At 44.4% G+C, this 16,516-nt stretch overlaps 1 protein-coding gene across 1 annotated transcript; it reads right to left on the minus strand.

The window, feature by feature from the left end:
• Window positions 1-250: 250 nt before the first annotated feature.
• Window positions 251-4,081, minus strand: LOC122926371 (formyl peptide receptor 2-like). The gene is made up of 2 exons (XM_044277745.1): window positions 3,831-4,081; window positions 251-1,196 (listed from the first exon to the last, which is right to left on the minus strand). The coding sequence occupies exons 1-2, from the start codon at window positions 4,079-4,081 to the stop codon at window positions 251-253; spliced, it is 1,197 nt and encodes a 398-aa protein (XP_044133680.1).
• Window positions 4,082-16,516: the final 12,435 nt, after the last annotated feature.

The raw sequence follows: 16,516 nt of genomic DNA on the forward strand, positions 1-16,516 counted from the left end.
TCATCCAAATTATAACAAATAAAGGCTTGAAATATCTCGCTTTGCATGTAATGAGTCTATCTCATATGTTAGTTTCACCTTTTAAGTTGCATTACTGAAATAAATGAACTTTTGCACAATATTCTAATTTTTCGAGTTTCACCTGTATATGCCATAAGGACAGGAGGTATCTTGATGAGACACCTCATTTACATGGTTATATAACACTCGTATTGGTCGGTATCAGCAGAAGACCAGAGAAGCTGCACTTTTAGTTTTCCATGAAATTCATCTGGCCCATGTCTTCTCTGAAGGCCTTCTCAAATACAGCCTGGAAAGAGCCACAACATTTTTGTTTGAAATCCTGACCAATGAAGACGTAGAGAATGGGGTTAATGCAACAATTAAAATACATCAGACATGAACTCATTTTTATTCCAGCTTCATAGACATTGATGTTTGTACGTAGAATTATATCCAAAAGGTCAAACAAATAATAAGGGAACCAATAAATGAAGAAAGTGATGACCACGGCTACGATGATCTTAAAAGGCCTGGAAGATTTGATGATGTTTTTATCTTTGATGCGCAAGATAAGGATTGTGTAAGATGAGACGATAACAATGAACGGAAGAAGGAAGAGAAAGAGAAACCTTACAATAGGACTCCCGTCATAATTGTCATCCAATACAAAGAAATCAATTATTTGTGAAGAAATAGAAAAAATCCAAATGACCAGGACAACAATTAGAGCCAATCTTCTGGTCCGGTGATTGCGACACCAAACCGGAAATACGACACAGATACAGCGGTCTACACTGATGACTGCGAGCTGGAGGACACTGACCACCATATTGAGATAGATTACAAACGAGGTGATCAGGGTCGAGTCACTAAGTGGCCCGTCATTCAGAAATACTAAGTCTACAATAATGAAAGCAAGAAACAGGGCAAATATAAAATCAGCTATCGCCAGGTTGAGGAACCAGATCACATTGACGGTCTTCTCCATCCTGAAGAGGCAGAACCAGATGACCAGACCATTTCCTATGGTTCCCAGTAAAAAAAAAAAACACAGGAACACAAAATAGTAATCATAAGGGTCATCAAGCGAGATGTCATTGTTATTATAGTCTCCACAGCTGTCATTATTAGAGGAGTTACAAATGGTCCCATTCATCATCAGAGCAGGTCCAGTTCCAGTATATGATATAAATCTGAAAAGAAAGAAAACATGTTAGAAAAATTGTAATATTAACCCTTTAGAGACCAAGTTTTTTTTTAGAATTACTGCCCTCAGGATATTTTAAGTTTTGTATCACCACATATAGAGAGCCATAACTTTATTTTCTGCTGCACTGAGAGTTCACATACATGGAGGCACTGATATACACACTCATCCCATACATGCACACACTAACCACATACATGGATTAGCTCATACATGCACTCACCACATACATGGTGATTTTTTTTAAACATTTTTATAAAATGAAACCATTACGTGAGGGAAATAGTTTCTTTTTATTGCGGACATTTTTGTGAATAAACGTTAATAACCCCTTAATAGAGTTGCAAGGGAATCTATAGATTGGGCTCAGTGGTCCTATTAGCAGTGGCGCTCAGATTCAGACATGACATCCCCTCCCCCCCAGTCTGCACAGTGCATTGAATATGTAAGGGAGGAAACGGCAGGTACAGACATCAACATCACTGCAACGTCAAGGCCGGATTTACAACATCTCTATAAGAAGCCTTTAATTATTATGACCACCGTGACCGAAACCCCCAGACCCCGTCACAGTCATTGGTGTCCATCATGTGATGGATGAGACACTGTTGTTATTTTCCTTTTTCTGTTCCTGGAAAAGAGCAGAAACCTATAAATGACCGGGCAGATTTGAACCAAGGAAATGTGTGGTGCTGCGGCCTGGGAGCAGCTGAGCAGAGAATGGGAGTTGTAGTGGTTGTAGCAACAGCTATTCCTGTAAATCTCAGTGGCAGTCTTCACACCAATGTTCCCTAGGGCTGGCAGTGATAGGAATGAGCACCTTTTCTTGGGGCACCCCCTAATGCTGGGGCTCCTGTCTGATGGTAGTCGGGGTGCCCTTGATGTTATGAGTGCGGTGCGGGTGCAAGGCGGGAGATGTACTGTAGGTGCTGCTGCCGGCGAATGGTGCTGGAGTCAGTGACCAGGCCAGTTGTATAAAATATGTCTCTTTTTACTAAATTGCAGAATGGGAGTTGTAGTACATCCAATGGTATAAGAAAAAAAATCTGTTCCAAACAATTCATAGTGCAAATCTTCCTTCATAGCAATGTATGGATATAAACAATGAAGGGGGTTGTAGTACTCCTTCCCTCTGTCTTTCCAAAGCCTCTCTCTCTGCAGAATCCAAGGCTGACAACAAGGTTATTGCCAAACATGTTCCTCTCACTGCAGTAAAGTCTCCATCAGCCTTAAACAGCAAACACCTTACTGACTGACCCCAGTGCTCTGCTGTGGAGATTCTGAGCCTTCTAGTTCTATCCTTTTCTACTATAAAGTAGAGACGTTTTACTTGAACAGGTTTCTTAGAGATAGTGCTTCTCTGGGTCTCAGGTCTAGTTTCCTACAGAGTGTGCACATGTAGCTGGTCTCTCTTCAGCTAATACTAGACTGAACTAGGGGTGGATCTAGGTCCATCTCTTAGCCTCCTATAAGGGTAGTCAGGATTGTTAACCCTGACTTATCTATACAAAACTACAGGTACAATCCTATACATCAGACTGTTACATAGAGCCAAGTAACATTACATAACAATAAACAGTTTTGCAAGAATCCTATTCTGGGGTACTGCACATGCAGCTGTGCTCAGGTCAGTAGATGCCATTGGGAGAAAGGGACTTTCTTTACTCTATACTAATAGGTTCCCATTAATGCCCCTGCCCGCTCACCTGTCACTCATTGCACACAAGATTTACATACCATACATACTAGAGATGAGCAAATAAGTTTGTAACAAATGTGAGGCAGTGACAGGCCTCAAAGATGAAGAGGGAAGATAAGTGTCTCCTAGAACGGTGCAGGAACCTATTAGAGGAGATGTATGTTATGATTTGCTGTTTGTCCCACGATCATTGGGTCTGAGGTGAGGTCAGGTCCGATAATCACTTGTGAATATCGAGCTGGGCAGGGGTTTGTTGGTTTGCGTTGATGTAACACATTGTGAGGTGAAGCTGCGACTACATTGTGCTGAGTGACGCCAAACTTGGAAGTGTGATGTGCCGTGTCACAAATAAAGCCCCGTTTGAGCTGAAAAAAACCCTTTTTGATGAGACGTCTGTCATTGCTGACCCCTGAGAGAGTGATCCCTTACATATGGTGGAGGATGCGGGCTTTTCGATGCTAAAAGGCAAAGTGTTGCTAGGGTGCGAGGGCATGACAAAAGAGCATGTGCTGCTGAAGGTTGAAGGGCCGGAAGCCCAATGTCTGGATAAAGCTGGACACCGCAAGGAAATCTTGCAGTGATTTAAAGGGCCGGAAGCCCAAGTAAAAGAGAGTGACCTGTGGAGAAAACATTATTTTTTTTTGGTCACTATGAAATCCTATGTGGAAGTTGCTGCGGCCTGGTGGAGCCCATGAGGTGCAACAAAGTATTGCTGGGAGTGGTGCCATCTGGATGACTGTGCAATGGAGGATCGTTGGATCAGGAGATCTGACAAAGTGTGTGAAATATCCTGCAAATTGGTGATAGGGGGAATCCCGCTGGGGTCATTCTACATTCCCGCCAACAAGTATCTTGGGTTATACCAGAGATACTGAGCCTCCTGGATAAGGGGCCAGAGAGAGATACCACGATGTCTCTGACCTTTGTAACCGACTATGGCTCTGTACAGTGGAAGCTCTTGAAAGGTGAGACCCTGGAGGTAGAATTTGTGCTGGGCAGAGACTTCCCTTTTTTTGGGCAATTGTGGAATGGAGAAAGTGCTTCAAATTGTGCAGATCAATAATCTGAGGAGAAGTCTTCAGCAGAGTGACAGGATTGGGTGGGCTGCTGGTAAAGAAGACTGGATTCAAGGCCAAGGCGTTTCCCATGGCAACCAGTGCCATGGGACACATCTTGCATGATGTATGCAGTCCAGTGCACATCTTGCATGATGTATGCAGTCCTGGAACAGGAGTTCAAGGGTGCATATCTTTGTTCAAGATGTGAGCAAATTACCCGTTTGGAATCGCTAATCGAGTCTCTAAATGGGCAAGTTGCAACACTGAGAGGCATTGACAATTTGCAAAAGAGTTTGCTTCTCACCGAGCAAGCACTCTTTGGGGTAGATGAGGAGGAGGGTGACAGAGAGGAGGCTGAGGAAAGTGAGGTAGCTAGCTGGGTAACAGTTAGAAAGCGGGGTAGAGGGAAGAGTGCCAGGGAGGCTAGCCCTGATCTGACACACCCCAACAAGTTTGCACGTTTGGCAGATGAGGGGGATGTCAGTCCAGGGATGGCACTGCCGCAGCCGGACACTTCCTCTGCCAGTCAGGGGAATGCCAGCACCGGTAAGCAGGGGACCAGGAGAGCAGGGCAGGCCAGACAGGTGCTGGTAGTGGGAGACTCAATTATTAGGGGAACAGATAGGGAAATCTGTCACAAAGACCGTGATCGCCGAACAGTGTGCTGTCTTCCTGGCGCTAGAGTTCGACACATCGCGGATCGGGTTGACAGATTACTGGGGGGGGCTGGAGAAGATCCAGTGGTCATGGTCCATATCGGAACCAATGACAAAGTTAGGGGTAGGTGGAGAGTCCTTAAAAATGATTTCAGGGATTTAGGTCAAAAGCTGAGGGCAAGGACCTCAAAGGTAGTATTTTCCGAAATACTACCTGTACCACGGGCCACACAAGAGAGGCAGCGGGAGATTAGGGAAATTAACAAGTGGCTCAAGAACTGGTGTAGGAAGGAGGGGTTTGGGTTCCTGGAGAACTGGGCCGATTTCTCTATCGGCTACAGGTTCTATCGTAGGGACGGGCTGCACCTCAATGGGGAAGGGGCAGCTGTGTTGGGGAAGAAGATGGCTAGAAGGTTGGAGGAGTGTTTAAACTAGGGACTGGGGGGAGGGTAATTATGTTATAGAATGGGAAGATAGTGCAGATAGAGACCGGGGGCAAGGTAGTGAGACTGGGGGAGGAACGGAAGGAGGGACTAGAACAGTTCAGAAGGAAAGGTGTAGAGTAAAAAATATACATAAACCTCTCAAATGTATGTATACTAATGCCAGAAGCCTGACTAATAAAACTGGTGAACTGGAATTAGTGATGTGTGAGGAGGACTATGACATAGTGGGAATAACTGAGACATGGCTGGATGATAGCTATGACTGGGCAGTTAATGTACAGGGTTACAGCCTGTTTAGAAAGGATCGTCAAAGCCGGAGAGGGGGAGGGGTCTGCCTTTATGTAAAGTCCTGTCTAAAGCCCACACTCCGGGAAGATATAAGTGAGGGACATGAACATGTGGAGTCACTGGGGGTAGAGATACATGGAGCTAAAAACAATAATAAATTACTAATAGGAGTTTACTATAAACCACCCAATATACCAGAGTCCACAGAAAATCTACTACTAAACGAGATAGACGAGGCGGCAAATCATAATGAAGTGGTTATTATGGGGGACTTCAACTACCCAGATATAGACTGGGAAACTGAAACTTGTATATCTCATAAAGGAAACAGGTTCTTGGCAATAACCAAAGACAATTACCTCTCCCAACTGGTTCAGGACCCGACTAGAGGGACGGCCATTCTGGACTTAGTATTAACCAATAGGCCTGACAGAACAACAGACGTGCAGGTTGGGGGACACCTGGGAAATAGTGACCACAAAGTAATAACCTTCCAATTATCATTCAAAAGAGCGTTTCTACAGGGAGGAACAAAAATACCAAACTTCAAAAAAGCTAAATTTAGCCAACTAAGAGAGGCCATAGGCCTAACTAAATGGGATAAAGTCCTCACAAATAAAAATACAGCCACAAAATGGGATATCTTTAAAAGCATCCTAAAATCTAATTGTGAGAGGTACATACCGTATGGGAATAAAAGGTTAAGGAACAAAAAGAAACCAATGTGGATAAACAGAACTGTAAAGAAAGCAATAAATGACAAAAAGAAAGCATATAAAACACTAAAACAGGAGGGGAGCACGGAAGCACTGAAAAACTATAAGGAAAAAAATAGAACATGTAAAAAACAAATAAAAGCGGCCAAACTAGAGACCGAGAGATTAATTGCCAAAGAGAGTAAAACTAATCCTAAAATGTTCTTCAATTATATAAATGTTAAAAAGTATAAATCTGAAGGTGTCGGCCCGTTAAAGAGTAATGAGGGGGAAGTCGCAGAGAGCGACGAGGAGAAAGCAAAGCTGTTAAATATTTTTTTCTCCAATCAGATGACATGCAGAATGTTGAAATAAATTCCCCATTAAAAGTGTCCTGTCTGACCCAGGAAGAAGTGCAACAGCGACTTAAAAAGATTAAAATAGACAAATCGCCAGGACCGGATGGCATACACCCCCGTATCCTAAGGGAATTAAGTAATGTCATAGCCAGACCCTTATTTCTGATATTTGCAGACTCTATACTGACAGGGAATGTCCCACAGGATTGGCGCATGGCAAATGTGGTGCCAATATTCAAAAAGGGTCCAAAAACAGAGCCTGGAAACTATAGGCCGGTAAGTTTAACATCTGTTGTAGGTAAACTGTTTGAAGGTTTTCTGAGAGATGCTATGTTAGAGCATCTTAACGGAAATAAGCAAATAACGCCATATCAGCATGGCTTCGTGAGGGATCGGTCATGTCAAACAAATTTAATCAGTTTCTATGAGGAGGTAAGTTCTAGACTTGACAGCGGCGAATCAATGGATGTCGTGTATCTGGACTTCTCCAAAGCATTTGACACAGTACCACATAAAAGGTTAGTATATAAAATGAGAATGCTCGGACTGGGAGAAAACGTCTGTAAGTGGGTAAGTAACTGGCTCAATGATAGAAAACAGAGGGTGGTTATTAATGGTAAATACTCAGATTGGGTCACTGTCACTAGTGGAGTACCTCAGGGGTCAGTACTGGAGGGGTCACTGTCACTAGTGGGGTACCTCAGGGGTCAGTATTGGGCCCTATTCTCTTCAATATATTTATTAATGATCTTGTAGAAGGCTTGCACAGTAAAATATCAATTTTCGCAGATGACACTAAACTGTGTAAAGTAATTAACACTGATGAGGACAGTATATTGTATATATACTACAGAGTACAGTATACTGTATATATACTACAGAGGACAGTATACTACTACAGAGGGATCTGGATAGATTGGAGGCTTGGGCAGATAAGTGGCAGATGAGGTTTAACACTGACAAATGTAAAGTTATGCACATGGGAAGGAATAATGCAAGTCACCCGTACATACTAATTGGTAAAACACTCGGTAACACTGACATGGAAAAAGATCTAGGAATTTTAATAAACAGCAAACTAAGCTGCAAAAAACAGTGTCAGGCAGCTGCTGCCAAGGCCAATAAGATAATGGGTTGCATCAAAAGGGGCATAGATGCCCAGGATAAGAACATAGTCCTACCACTTTACAAATCACTAGTCAGACCACACATGGAGTACTGTGTACAGTTCTGGGCTCCAGTGAACAAAGCAGACATAGCAGAGCTGGAGAGGGTCCAGAGGAGGGCAACTAAAGTAATAACTGGAATGGGGCAACTACAGTATCCTGAAAGATTATCAAAATTAGGGTTATTCACTTTAGAAAAAAGACGACTGAGGGGAGATCTAATTAATATGTATAAATATATCAGGGGTCAGTACAGAGATAACTCCCATCATCTATTCATTCCCAGGACGGTGACTGTGACGAGGGGACATCCTCTGCGTCTGGAGGAAAGAAGGTTTGTACACAGACATAGAAGAGGATTCTTTACGGTAAGAGCAGTGAGACTATGGAGCTCTCTGCCTGAGGAGGTGGTGATGGTGAGTACAATAAAGGAATTCAAGAGGGGCCTGGATGTATTTCTGGAGCGTAATAATATTACAGGCTATAGATACTAGAGAGGGGTCGTGGATCCAGGGAGTTATTCTGATGCCTGATTGGAGTCGGGATGGAATTTTTATTCCCCTAAAGTGAGGAAAATTGGCTTCTACCTCACAGTTTTTTTTTGCCTTCCTCTGGATCAACTTGCAGGATAAGAGGCCGAACTGGATGGACAAATGTCTTTTTTCGGCCTTATGTACTATGTTACATGTACTATGTAACCACTGCATTGAGAAGCCTGTATGTGATCGTGTAACCAGGAACCAAGGGTTGGAGGTTCCCAACATCCAGGAGAAGTATGATCACTGCTGTGGAGATGTTTCTTTGGCCCCGGGGAGTGCTGAACCCATGATGTCTGTGGGTAAGAGCATTCCTGGTATTGTGTGTGTGATGGAAAGCAAGGCCCTGGAGGTTGGGCACATTGCTGACCATTGCCCTACTACCTTAGAAGCCATGAACTATGGTGAATGACAGTCACTATGTGCCGAGCCTTGAGATGTTGAGACACCGGGACTAGAGACTGCGCTGAAAATGTGCAACATTGTGGCGAATAGAAGTCCAGTTCAAGCATTGTTGGACGCAGGGAGCCAGGTGAGCCTGGTACATGCCAGCTTGGTAGCTGGGGACTATGTGATGGACAAACAAGTGAGTGTGATGGACATACATGGGGATAGCAAGGACTATCCTGTGGCTCTCACTGAGTGTGAGACTCCAGTAGGAACTGGGACTTATAAACTTGGTGTTGTAAAAAGGATCATGCATGACGTAATGTAGGGCTGTGATTTCCCCTTGTTCTGGGAGTTGTGGGGAAGAGGAGAAACTTCTGCATCAAGTGACAAAACTCCTGCAGAACGTGTGTAAGGATGTGGGGCAAGGGACCTTAAATGTATTACTCTGCTATGTTGTAAATGGTAAAATTACTGCAACATCTTTGGTTAGAACCAAACAAGAAGCCTCACTATAACGCCGTAAAATAGGGCAAACGAGAAAACAACCGTATAAACCTAAAATGTTGTTAAACAAACAACCAATGAATGCCCAATATATTCAAAAAATATATACTTTATTTCATAATAAACAGACCATGATTATTCAGGTATTAAAGATAACAAAAAAAGTTTGAAGAGTCAGCAAAAAAAACCGGATGCCGCAGTCCCCCGGCCAGTGTCTCTGTAGCCCGCCAAAAATATGGAACACATGTCAGGTGTGTATATATTATGCAGTAGGGTGATTCACAGGAAAGTGGTATACAATACTAACCGCTAAAATATAATAACTGTGATCATCACTCTAGTGCATAGCCACTAGATGAGTCTCAAGCACTGGATCCTGATAATACGCAAATGACAACATAAGCAGAGTAATATCTATATAGAATACTCAAATAAGTGAGACCCCATGTACCAAAACAGAGCTCATCTGTAGGCACCTGATGGAGAGTTACAACATACCATAAGACATGATGGAGGGCGGAAACAGCAGGCACAGGACAGGCTGAAAACCTTGACGCGCGTTTCGCCTCAGCTTTGTCAGGAGGTAAGTAAAAGTGTGGCTATAATCCCCTATTTATATCCCCCATGTAGCTTCAGGGCATGAAATAATTGAATGTAGCAGCTGATACTCACTACCGAGAGCTCCTGCCTGATGATGCACGCCGAGTACATCATGGCAACGCCGCATTCATCAGGAGGAGGAGTGGAACGCAAGCCGTGACCCGGCATACAGCGCTGTATCAGCCTATCAAGCATGAACATCTTCAGGCTGTAAGAATATCAGAACCACATTTGGCATACCGGACACTATCATTCACATTAAAACACCTGATATACGAAGTCTACATAGGGGATATTAACAATATAGGGCAACAATGGAAAGCTGAATACATCTGAATACATATAAATATCGAAGGAGGAGACTGAATACACATCATCATGATTATCACGGAGCTGGATACATTTACATGCATCTAAGCATATCAAAACACAAAATTCCAAAAAGATGATTACCCAATGTCATAATTATACTATCATTAAATACAGCATTAAGTATGTTAAAGTGGGGTATTAATTATTGCTATTTATGCCAATCTCAATAATTAATATTCATAAATAGGCGTGAGTCGTCTAGTGATGACTCCGCCAAATTATGCCCAAATAAACAACAAATCACTACTGATTGCCTTACTCTACACTGTACTACCTGCGGCTATTGCTGCAGTGCCTTACTACCACAAAAGACTACACACTGTGCTTAAATAAAAGGTATTTATTAACACACTATACGTCACAGTATAATATTTTTACTTATAACTATATATATCTATATCCAGGGAATATATATATATATATATATATATATATATATATATATATATGTAAGTACACACACTATAACAACACACTAATACGGTTCTAACTACTCTAACACAGTCCCAAGTTCTCCCCAGAATCTAACTACCATTTCAGTAATACACATACATACACTTTACCAGCAGCCCACCCAATCCTGTCAATATACTATCCCTACGAGAATAACAAGGGGTAAATACGGACACTGCTGCTGCTGGGATAAGCAGGGCAGCCGTGAAGGGGTATCAGGGGTAGAAGCACAGGGGCAATACCAGGGTAGCAGGGGATATGAGGGCCTGGGGGAACACAGGGGAATTAGGAGTATAGGGGGGCTCAGGGCAAGGAAAGGTAAGGGTTACCAAGGTTTATAGGGTGTCAGGAAGCAGGGGGTCTTACCCCTACTCGGGGACTGCGGGCACGGCGCAGGGCACGGGTTTCCATTTCAGCTCGGTAGAACACCTGGTGCCCGAGGTGCAGGTGCGTGGCGCGTGCGCATGCGCAGTACGCAGGCTGTGCGCGCATTCCCGGGTGCATAGCGTTCCTGCATTATCCGGCTGTCAGGTGTGAGTCTTGCTGGGGGAGGTTCCCAGTACACTCCTTCCACCTTCCTCGTCTGCCATTGGTTCCCAGGGAGGGAGGCCTCCTGTTTGCCTTGGGGACCAGGGGGTGGTTCCTACCTTCCCTGGCTATAAAGACCTGGCTCATTACTAAATTATTCCACCTTATGGTGAACACCTAGCCTCCCTGCGGATCCTCCTATTTGCCTGTTGTTTCTTTGTATCCTTCCCGGTTACTGACCCTTGAACTGTCTTCCGCCTTGAACCTTCGCTGCCTGCCTCGACCCAGATTGGACATTGACTACCCCTCTTGGATTATCCCTAAACTTGTACTGCGTTTCTGGGCTGTCAGCTGCTTACTGCCAGTGGGTTCCTCACCCCACTACTGGCTCCCTGGGACGTTTGACATAGGGGGATTAGTAGTATGCCAAGGGTTCAGGGTGTAATGAGAAGGGTTACCAAGGGTTATAGGGGGATTAGGGGTTAGTGGTATGAGGAGAGTAAGGGTTAATCAGCGTTGGTGGTATAGGGGGAGTAAGAGTTAATGATATTCGTTGGTTGTATAGGGGGGTATTCAGGATACTCAGCCAGGCGTCTGCTCATTGTCCAGGGGGGCTCATTTGTCCAGGGGATGATCCTCGCTGGCTGGGGGCTCAAGTGCCCCAGCGTAGCGGCACCGGACTATTTAAATTCGTCGGCGCTCGCTCCCGAGGCAGCCCGTCCTGTGGCGCGCATGCGCGCCGCCGGCCAGAACATGTGGACCGGCGCAGTGATATGACATCACCGCGGCGGCCCGCGCATCCCAGAGTGCACTTCCAGGCGAAGGGTTCCTTTGATCCTCTGCCTGTGGCGCATCTGCATACCTTGGTGTGTGATAATTATCACGCCGGAGGTATGCAGATAACAGAGGGAGGGACCTTTGTTTCCCTCTTTCTGTTATGTTAACTATCCCCAGCTTGTTGTCCAGGGGGGCTCGTTTGTCCAGGGGATGATCCTCTCTGGCTGGGGGCTCAAGTGCCCCAGCGTAGCGGCACCGGACTATTTAAGTTCGGCGGCGCTCGCTCCCGAGGCAGCCCGTCCTGTGGCCATTTCAGGTGACTACCTCTTGAAGCTCATCAAGAGAATGCCAAGAGTGTGCAAAGCAGTAATCAAAGCAAAAGGTGGCAACTTTGAAGAACATAGAATATGACATATTTTCAGTTGTTTCACACTTTTTTGTTATGTATATAATTCCACATGTGATAATTCATAGTTTTGATGCCTTCAGTGTGAATCTACAATTTTCATAGTCATGAAAATAAAGAAAACTCTTTGAATGAGAAGGTGTGTCCAAACTTTTGGTTTGTACTGTATATATATGTTTGGGGCACATCCATAAATATACATATACACAACCATAGATAAAACCAATAAGCCCACCAGTATATATATATTTATATATATATTTATTTATACATAGAGATGTATGCTGCCAAGGGGGCTTACATACATCTCCATGTATATCCACAGGTCCCACCTAGACGGGCCCATAGACAAGGGCCAATATATATGTATATATGTTGAGGCATATATATACATATATATTAAAATATAACATTTCCCTCAACAAAGTATATAATATAATTCATCCAAAGTATGCGATGTCCCAGTACTACAGTCATAATATACACTATAAATTAATACCATACATGATTATGCAGACATCAATGATGTAAACAGAATATAATAGTACAAAAACAATACATAGAAAAACCTAATTGCATGATAATATAATATCTGATACTATTTTCCATGGCACACCTTTCAGAAGTTTTCTTTTGTTCATTTATATGTTACAGATTAGTACTTGCGATTCATTTCAGCCTCATTTCATTAAGAAGCTTTACCCCATGTCATTGTCTTTCTAGGTTATCGAGTCCCGGTTGATTACTAAACCCGTCGGGTTAAGCCCTAATCTTTTCCTCAGCCGTCCTCAATTCTAAGGTTCGCACCCCGGCGGCTGCCCGGCCCCATGGGCGCCTGGTGGTTGCTTCGGCCCCATGGCTTCAGGGGTCTGACCAATGGTTGTCTTTGCCTTTTTACCACGACCAGGAATTCATTTTCGCCAGTAGCTTTATTGCATTGCATTCCCTCACTCATGGCAGGGCATAGACAGAATCTTGTATATTATGGCCTCATAGCTTCTTGTCGCACTAACCTCAGACTCCCTACAACCACGTTAAATCGGGTTTTGGACAAGGTTTAGCATTTCCTCACGGTAGAAGATTCAGATAGTAGATCGGTCTTCACGTCTCAAGCGTTAAAACAATTCTCAGGGGCACACAGTAGAACAAAGCGCGGACCACGGCTAGCAGATAGCTGTTGTCTGGGGAACTATTCAAGGATTCTCTTCCTATCTACATAGTTATTTTTGGCCCTCATTCCTGCATAGTCTAGGCAGTTAGGTTTCGGTCCCACGATCTCCTGAGGCTGGGGCATTGCCAGTACTCCCTAGAACCAAAACTTTACAAGGTTCAGTTGGTTTTCATGATCCATTTCACAACGTATTCCCGGTCCTCCATTCCGCTTTGGGGCAGTATCCGCAATATTGAGCATCATGTCTCTGGCCTTGTCATCCACAAGATGGGTTGCAGGTCTCCTTCTGGCCTTGCCTCATACACCCCGAATTTTTCGCTCTAGATCCCTGACACCTTGCAGTTGGCTTGGGGATTAGTTTGCACATCCCATTAGAGTTCCTTTTCTACCCTACTTGGCTTGGTTTTTGCCCACTTACAGGCCTACCCACGATCATGGCTTAGAGCACACAACAAGCCATTTAGTCAGGTTAGCTAAGACACGCCTAGCTGGGTTAGGTTGTTCACGTTGTTTCTCTCCTTAGGGTTCTTCGGATATCTCTTGGCCGTAGCCATGACCACAAGTTGGTAAGGCTGATTAGTCAGCCTGCATTTGTGGGAGGGGCGGAGGCTCTTCATATACGAGCCACAGCCTCATTCACATGCGTGTGTTCTCAGGTGCCCCACCCTCCCTCCCTTATCTTCTCATTTACACAGGGTATGCCCACTTACAGGCCTACCAACGATCATGGCTTAGGGCACACAACAAGCCATTTAGTCAGGTTAGCTAAAACACGCCTAGCTGGGTTAGGTTGTTCCCGTTGTTCTTCGGATATCTCTTGGCCGTAGCCATAGCCACAAGTGTAGTTAGGCTGCCTAATGGACTTTGAGGAAAACATCACATTTACTGTTAGACATTTACATTTACTGTTGGTTTATTCTCTGTGTACCAATCTGTTTTATATATTCTCAGCTTCTTGTTCACTACATTGTTCAGTAAACTCAACTGCTGGGAAAGAACCGTTGTCTGTGTCTGTGTGGCCCTTGGTCTTCTTTCACCTGTACCTGTCCCTTTAAATGATGGTGTAAGGGAAATGCACATGGAAAACAATGGTTAAGGTGAAATGACAATTGAACACAATGGTGCAAATGAGGTGCAGAATGAACACGTGAAGTTATTTGAAATGCATAATGAAAATTTGGGGTCATGTAAAATATTTAAAGATGACACCCTATTTCCTTTGCAGGTTGTGATCGGGGAAGTAGCTCCCCCTTTTGGTAAAAATGTATGTAATTTGAAAATGCTGATTGATAATGTTGGTAGCGCACAGGTGGCAAATGTGCAGGAAAGTGTGGCAGTGCTAGAGGGTGTACCACACAAACCAGATGCAGATAAACAGTTTCCACAGTGTTTTATGAATTAGGAGCTCATGTGCAATGTTGACGAAAGTAACATGACATACGAGGTGAACCAGGCCGATGAAGGAGTGCCTGGGTGGGTTCATGATGTGAATCAGATCGAGGACTGAAGGGATCGGGAATCATTGGTGGCCGCACATGGTGAGATTGAGAATGTGTCGCAACCAATTACCACTGAGAAAGCAGAAGAGGCTTTTCACAGCCCGAAGTCTGCTCTGGGTAAACAGCCAGTGAGGTACCTGAACAGAAGACTGACTCCCATAAAATACTGGGGGTCGGGTACAAAACCGGGCTCTGCTCGCCTGGGTGTGGCAGAACAAAGGGAAAACTGTAGGTAATGTGGATGCCCTCTCACGAGCATCCGGTGTTGGTGCAAGTGTTCACCCCACAGGTTTGAACAGAGGGGGAGGGTATGTGAGGCAGTGACAGGCCTCCTATCTATTAGAGGAGATGTATGTTATGATTTGCTGTTTTCCCCACAATCACAGGGTCTGAGGTGAGGTCAGGTGCAATAATCACTTGGGGATAAAGTAATCCTCAGTGTGAGAGGAGGAGTGAGGCCCCATTGAACAGACCTGCAGAGGGCCTAGGCTGAGGAAGCCTGAGTTTGGGGAGACCCAGTGACGACTGAAGAAGAGAGGTGTCGCACGGTCAAAGTCAGGAGGACTAGTGGACCATATTCCCCCAAGGTATTTCTCTGCTTCCAGCAGGAGGACTGGTGGGTTTGCACTGGTCACTAGGAGGCTGCGTAACCAAAGACGAATACCGCAGTGTGAACAATGACCTAGAGGAGAGTTAGGGAGACCTCTGTATAGTAAACGTCTAGCCGCGCAAGCATTTGTTGTTTTTTTGTTGATGTAACAAGTTGTGTGGTGAAGCTGTGACTTCATTGTGCCTAGTGATGCCAAACTTGGAAGTGTGATGTGCGGTGTGAGAAATAAAGCACCATTTGAGCTTTATAACCCCCTGTTTGATGAGAAGTCTGTCATTACCGACCCTTGAGAGAGAGGGATCTCTTACACAAACTAGCTGTATTTTACGTCGGTGGGAAAAACCACTAGGGATGAAGAAGAAGGGAGCTCTCATGACTCTAAGAGGAAGTGGGGGGAGACTTGCCCTAATTTGCTCACAGGCCGACAGAGAGCCTCGATGAGCCAATCAGTGCTGCAGCAGACAGTGAGGTGTCCAAGTAGAACAAGCAGGCCGATTCTGTGCTGGGCTGGGAATAAAGGTGGTTGGGTCTATGCAGTTTCTGAAAGAAAGGGAAAGTGCACAGTCACAATCAAGCTTCTATTCTCGAGTCAGGGACAGTGAAGGGAAAGGCTAGAAAGAAGAAGAATTGTGTAGAAAAGGGATAGGCAGGGAAATCTGTCAGCCAGTGAGAGAGAAATGAGGAGCAGAGGGTGGGTGTGCATGGCCGTGCATTCTGGCTGCAATTACTGCTTTATAACAGCTGCAGCTGCTGCAGAACCATTTCTTTTTCTCACATTTTAATTAGAAATAAAAGGTTTTAGTTTTTTGTTTTTTTTGCGGTGGGCAATAAGATCAAAACTGTACAACAAGTGTTTTACCATCCAGAGGATAGAAAGCATCTGAACTCTCAGGGGGAGCAATATACGTGTACCTTACAATACAGAGGCTAGTGTTTTAAATCTCTGAGTGAAAATGCACATAGGCCCAAATCTATTAGTGGAGCCGATACTGCATTATTTTCAGTCAACTGTGAGTAGCAGAGTCTTCAATGTGTTTGTAGAAAGGGAAGGACATTTTATTGCCCTTCTCGGTCTTTATGTTCCAGAAAACAG

This window comes from Bufo gargarizans, chromosome 2 (genome assembly GCF_014858855.1).
Source record: "Bufo gargarizans isolate SCDJY-AF-19 chromosome 2, ASM1485885v1, whole genome shotgun sequence".
In the NCBI taxonomy this organism is placed as follows: Eukaryota; Metazoa; Chordata; class Amphibia; order Anura; family Bufonidae; genus Bufo; species Bufo gargarizans.

Coding starts and splice junctions, on each gene's coding strand:
- LOC122926371 (XM_044277745.1), bottom strand. CDS start 4,081: ATGTGTCCCATGGCACTGGTTGCCATGGGAAACGCCTTGGCCTTGAAT. Junction 1,197..3,830: donor AGCCATAGTCGGTTACAAAG/GTCAGAGACATC, acceptor CTTTCTTTTCAG/ATTTATATCATATACTGGAA.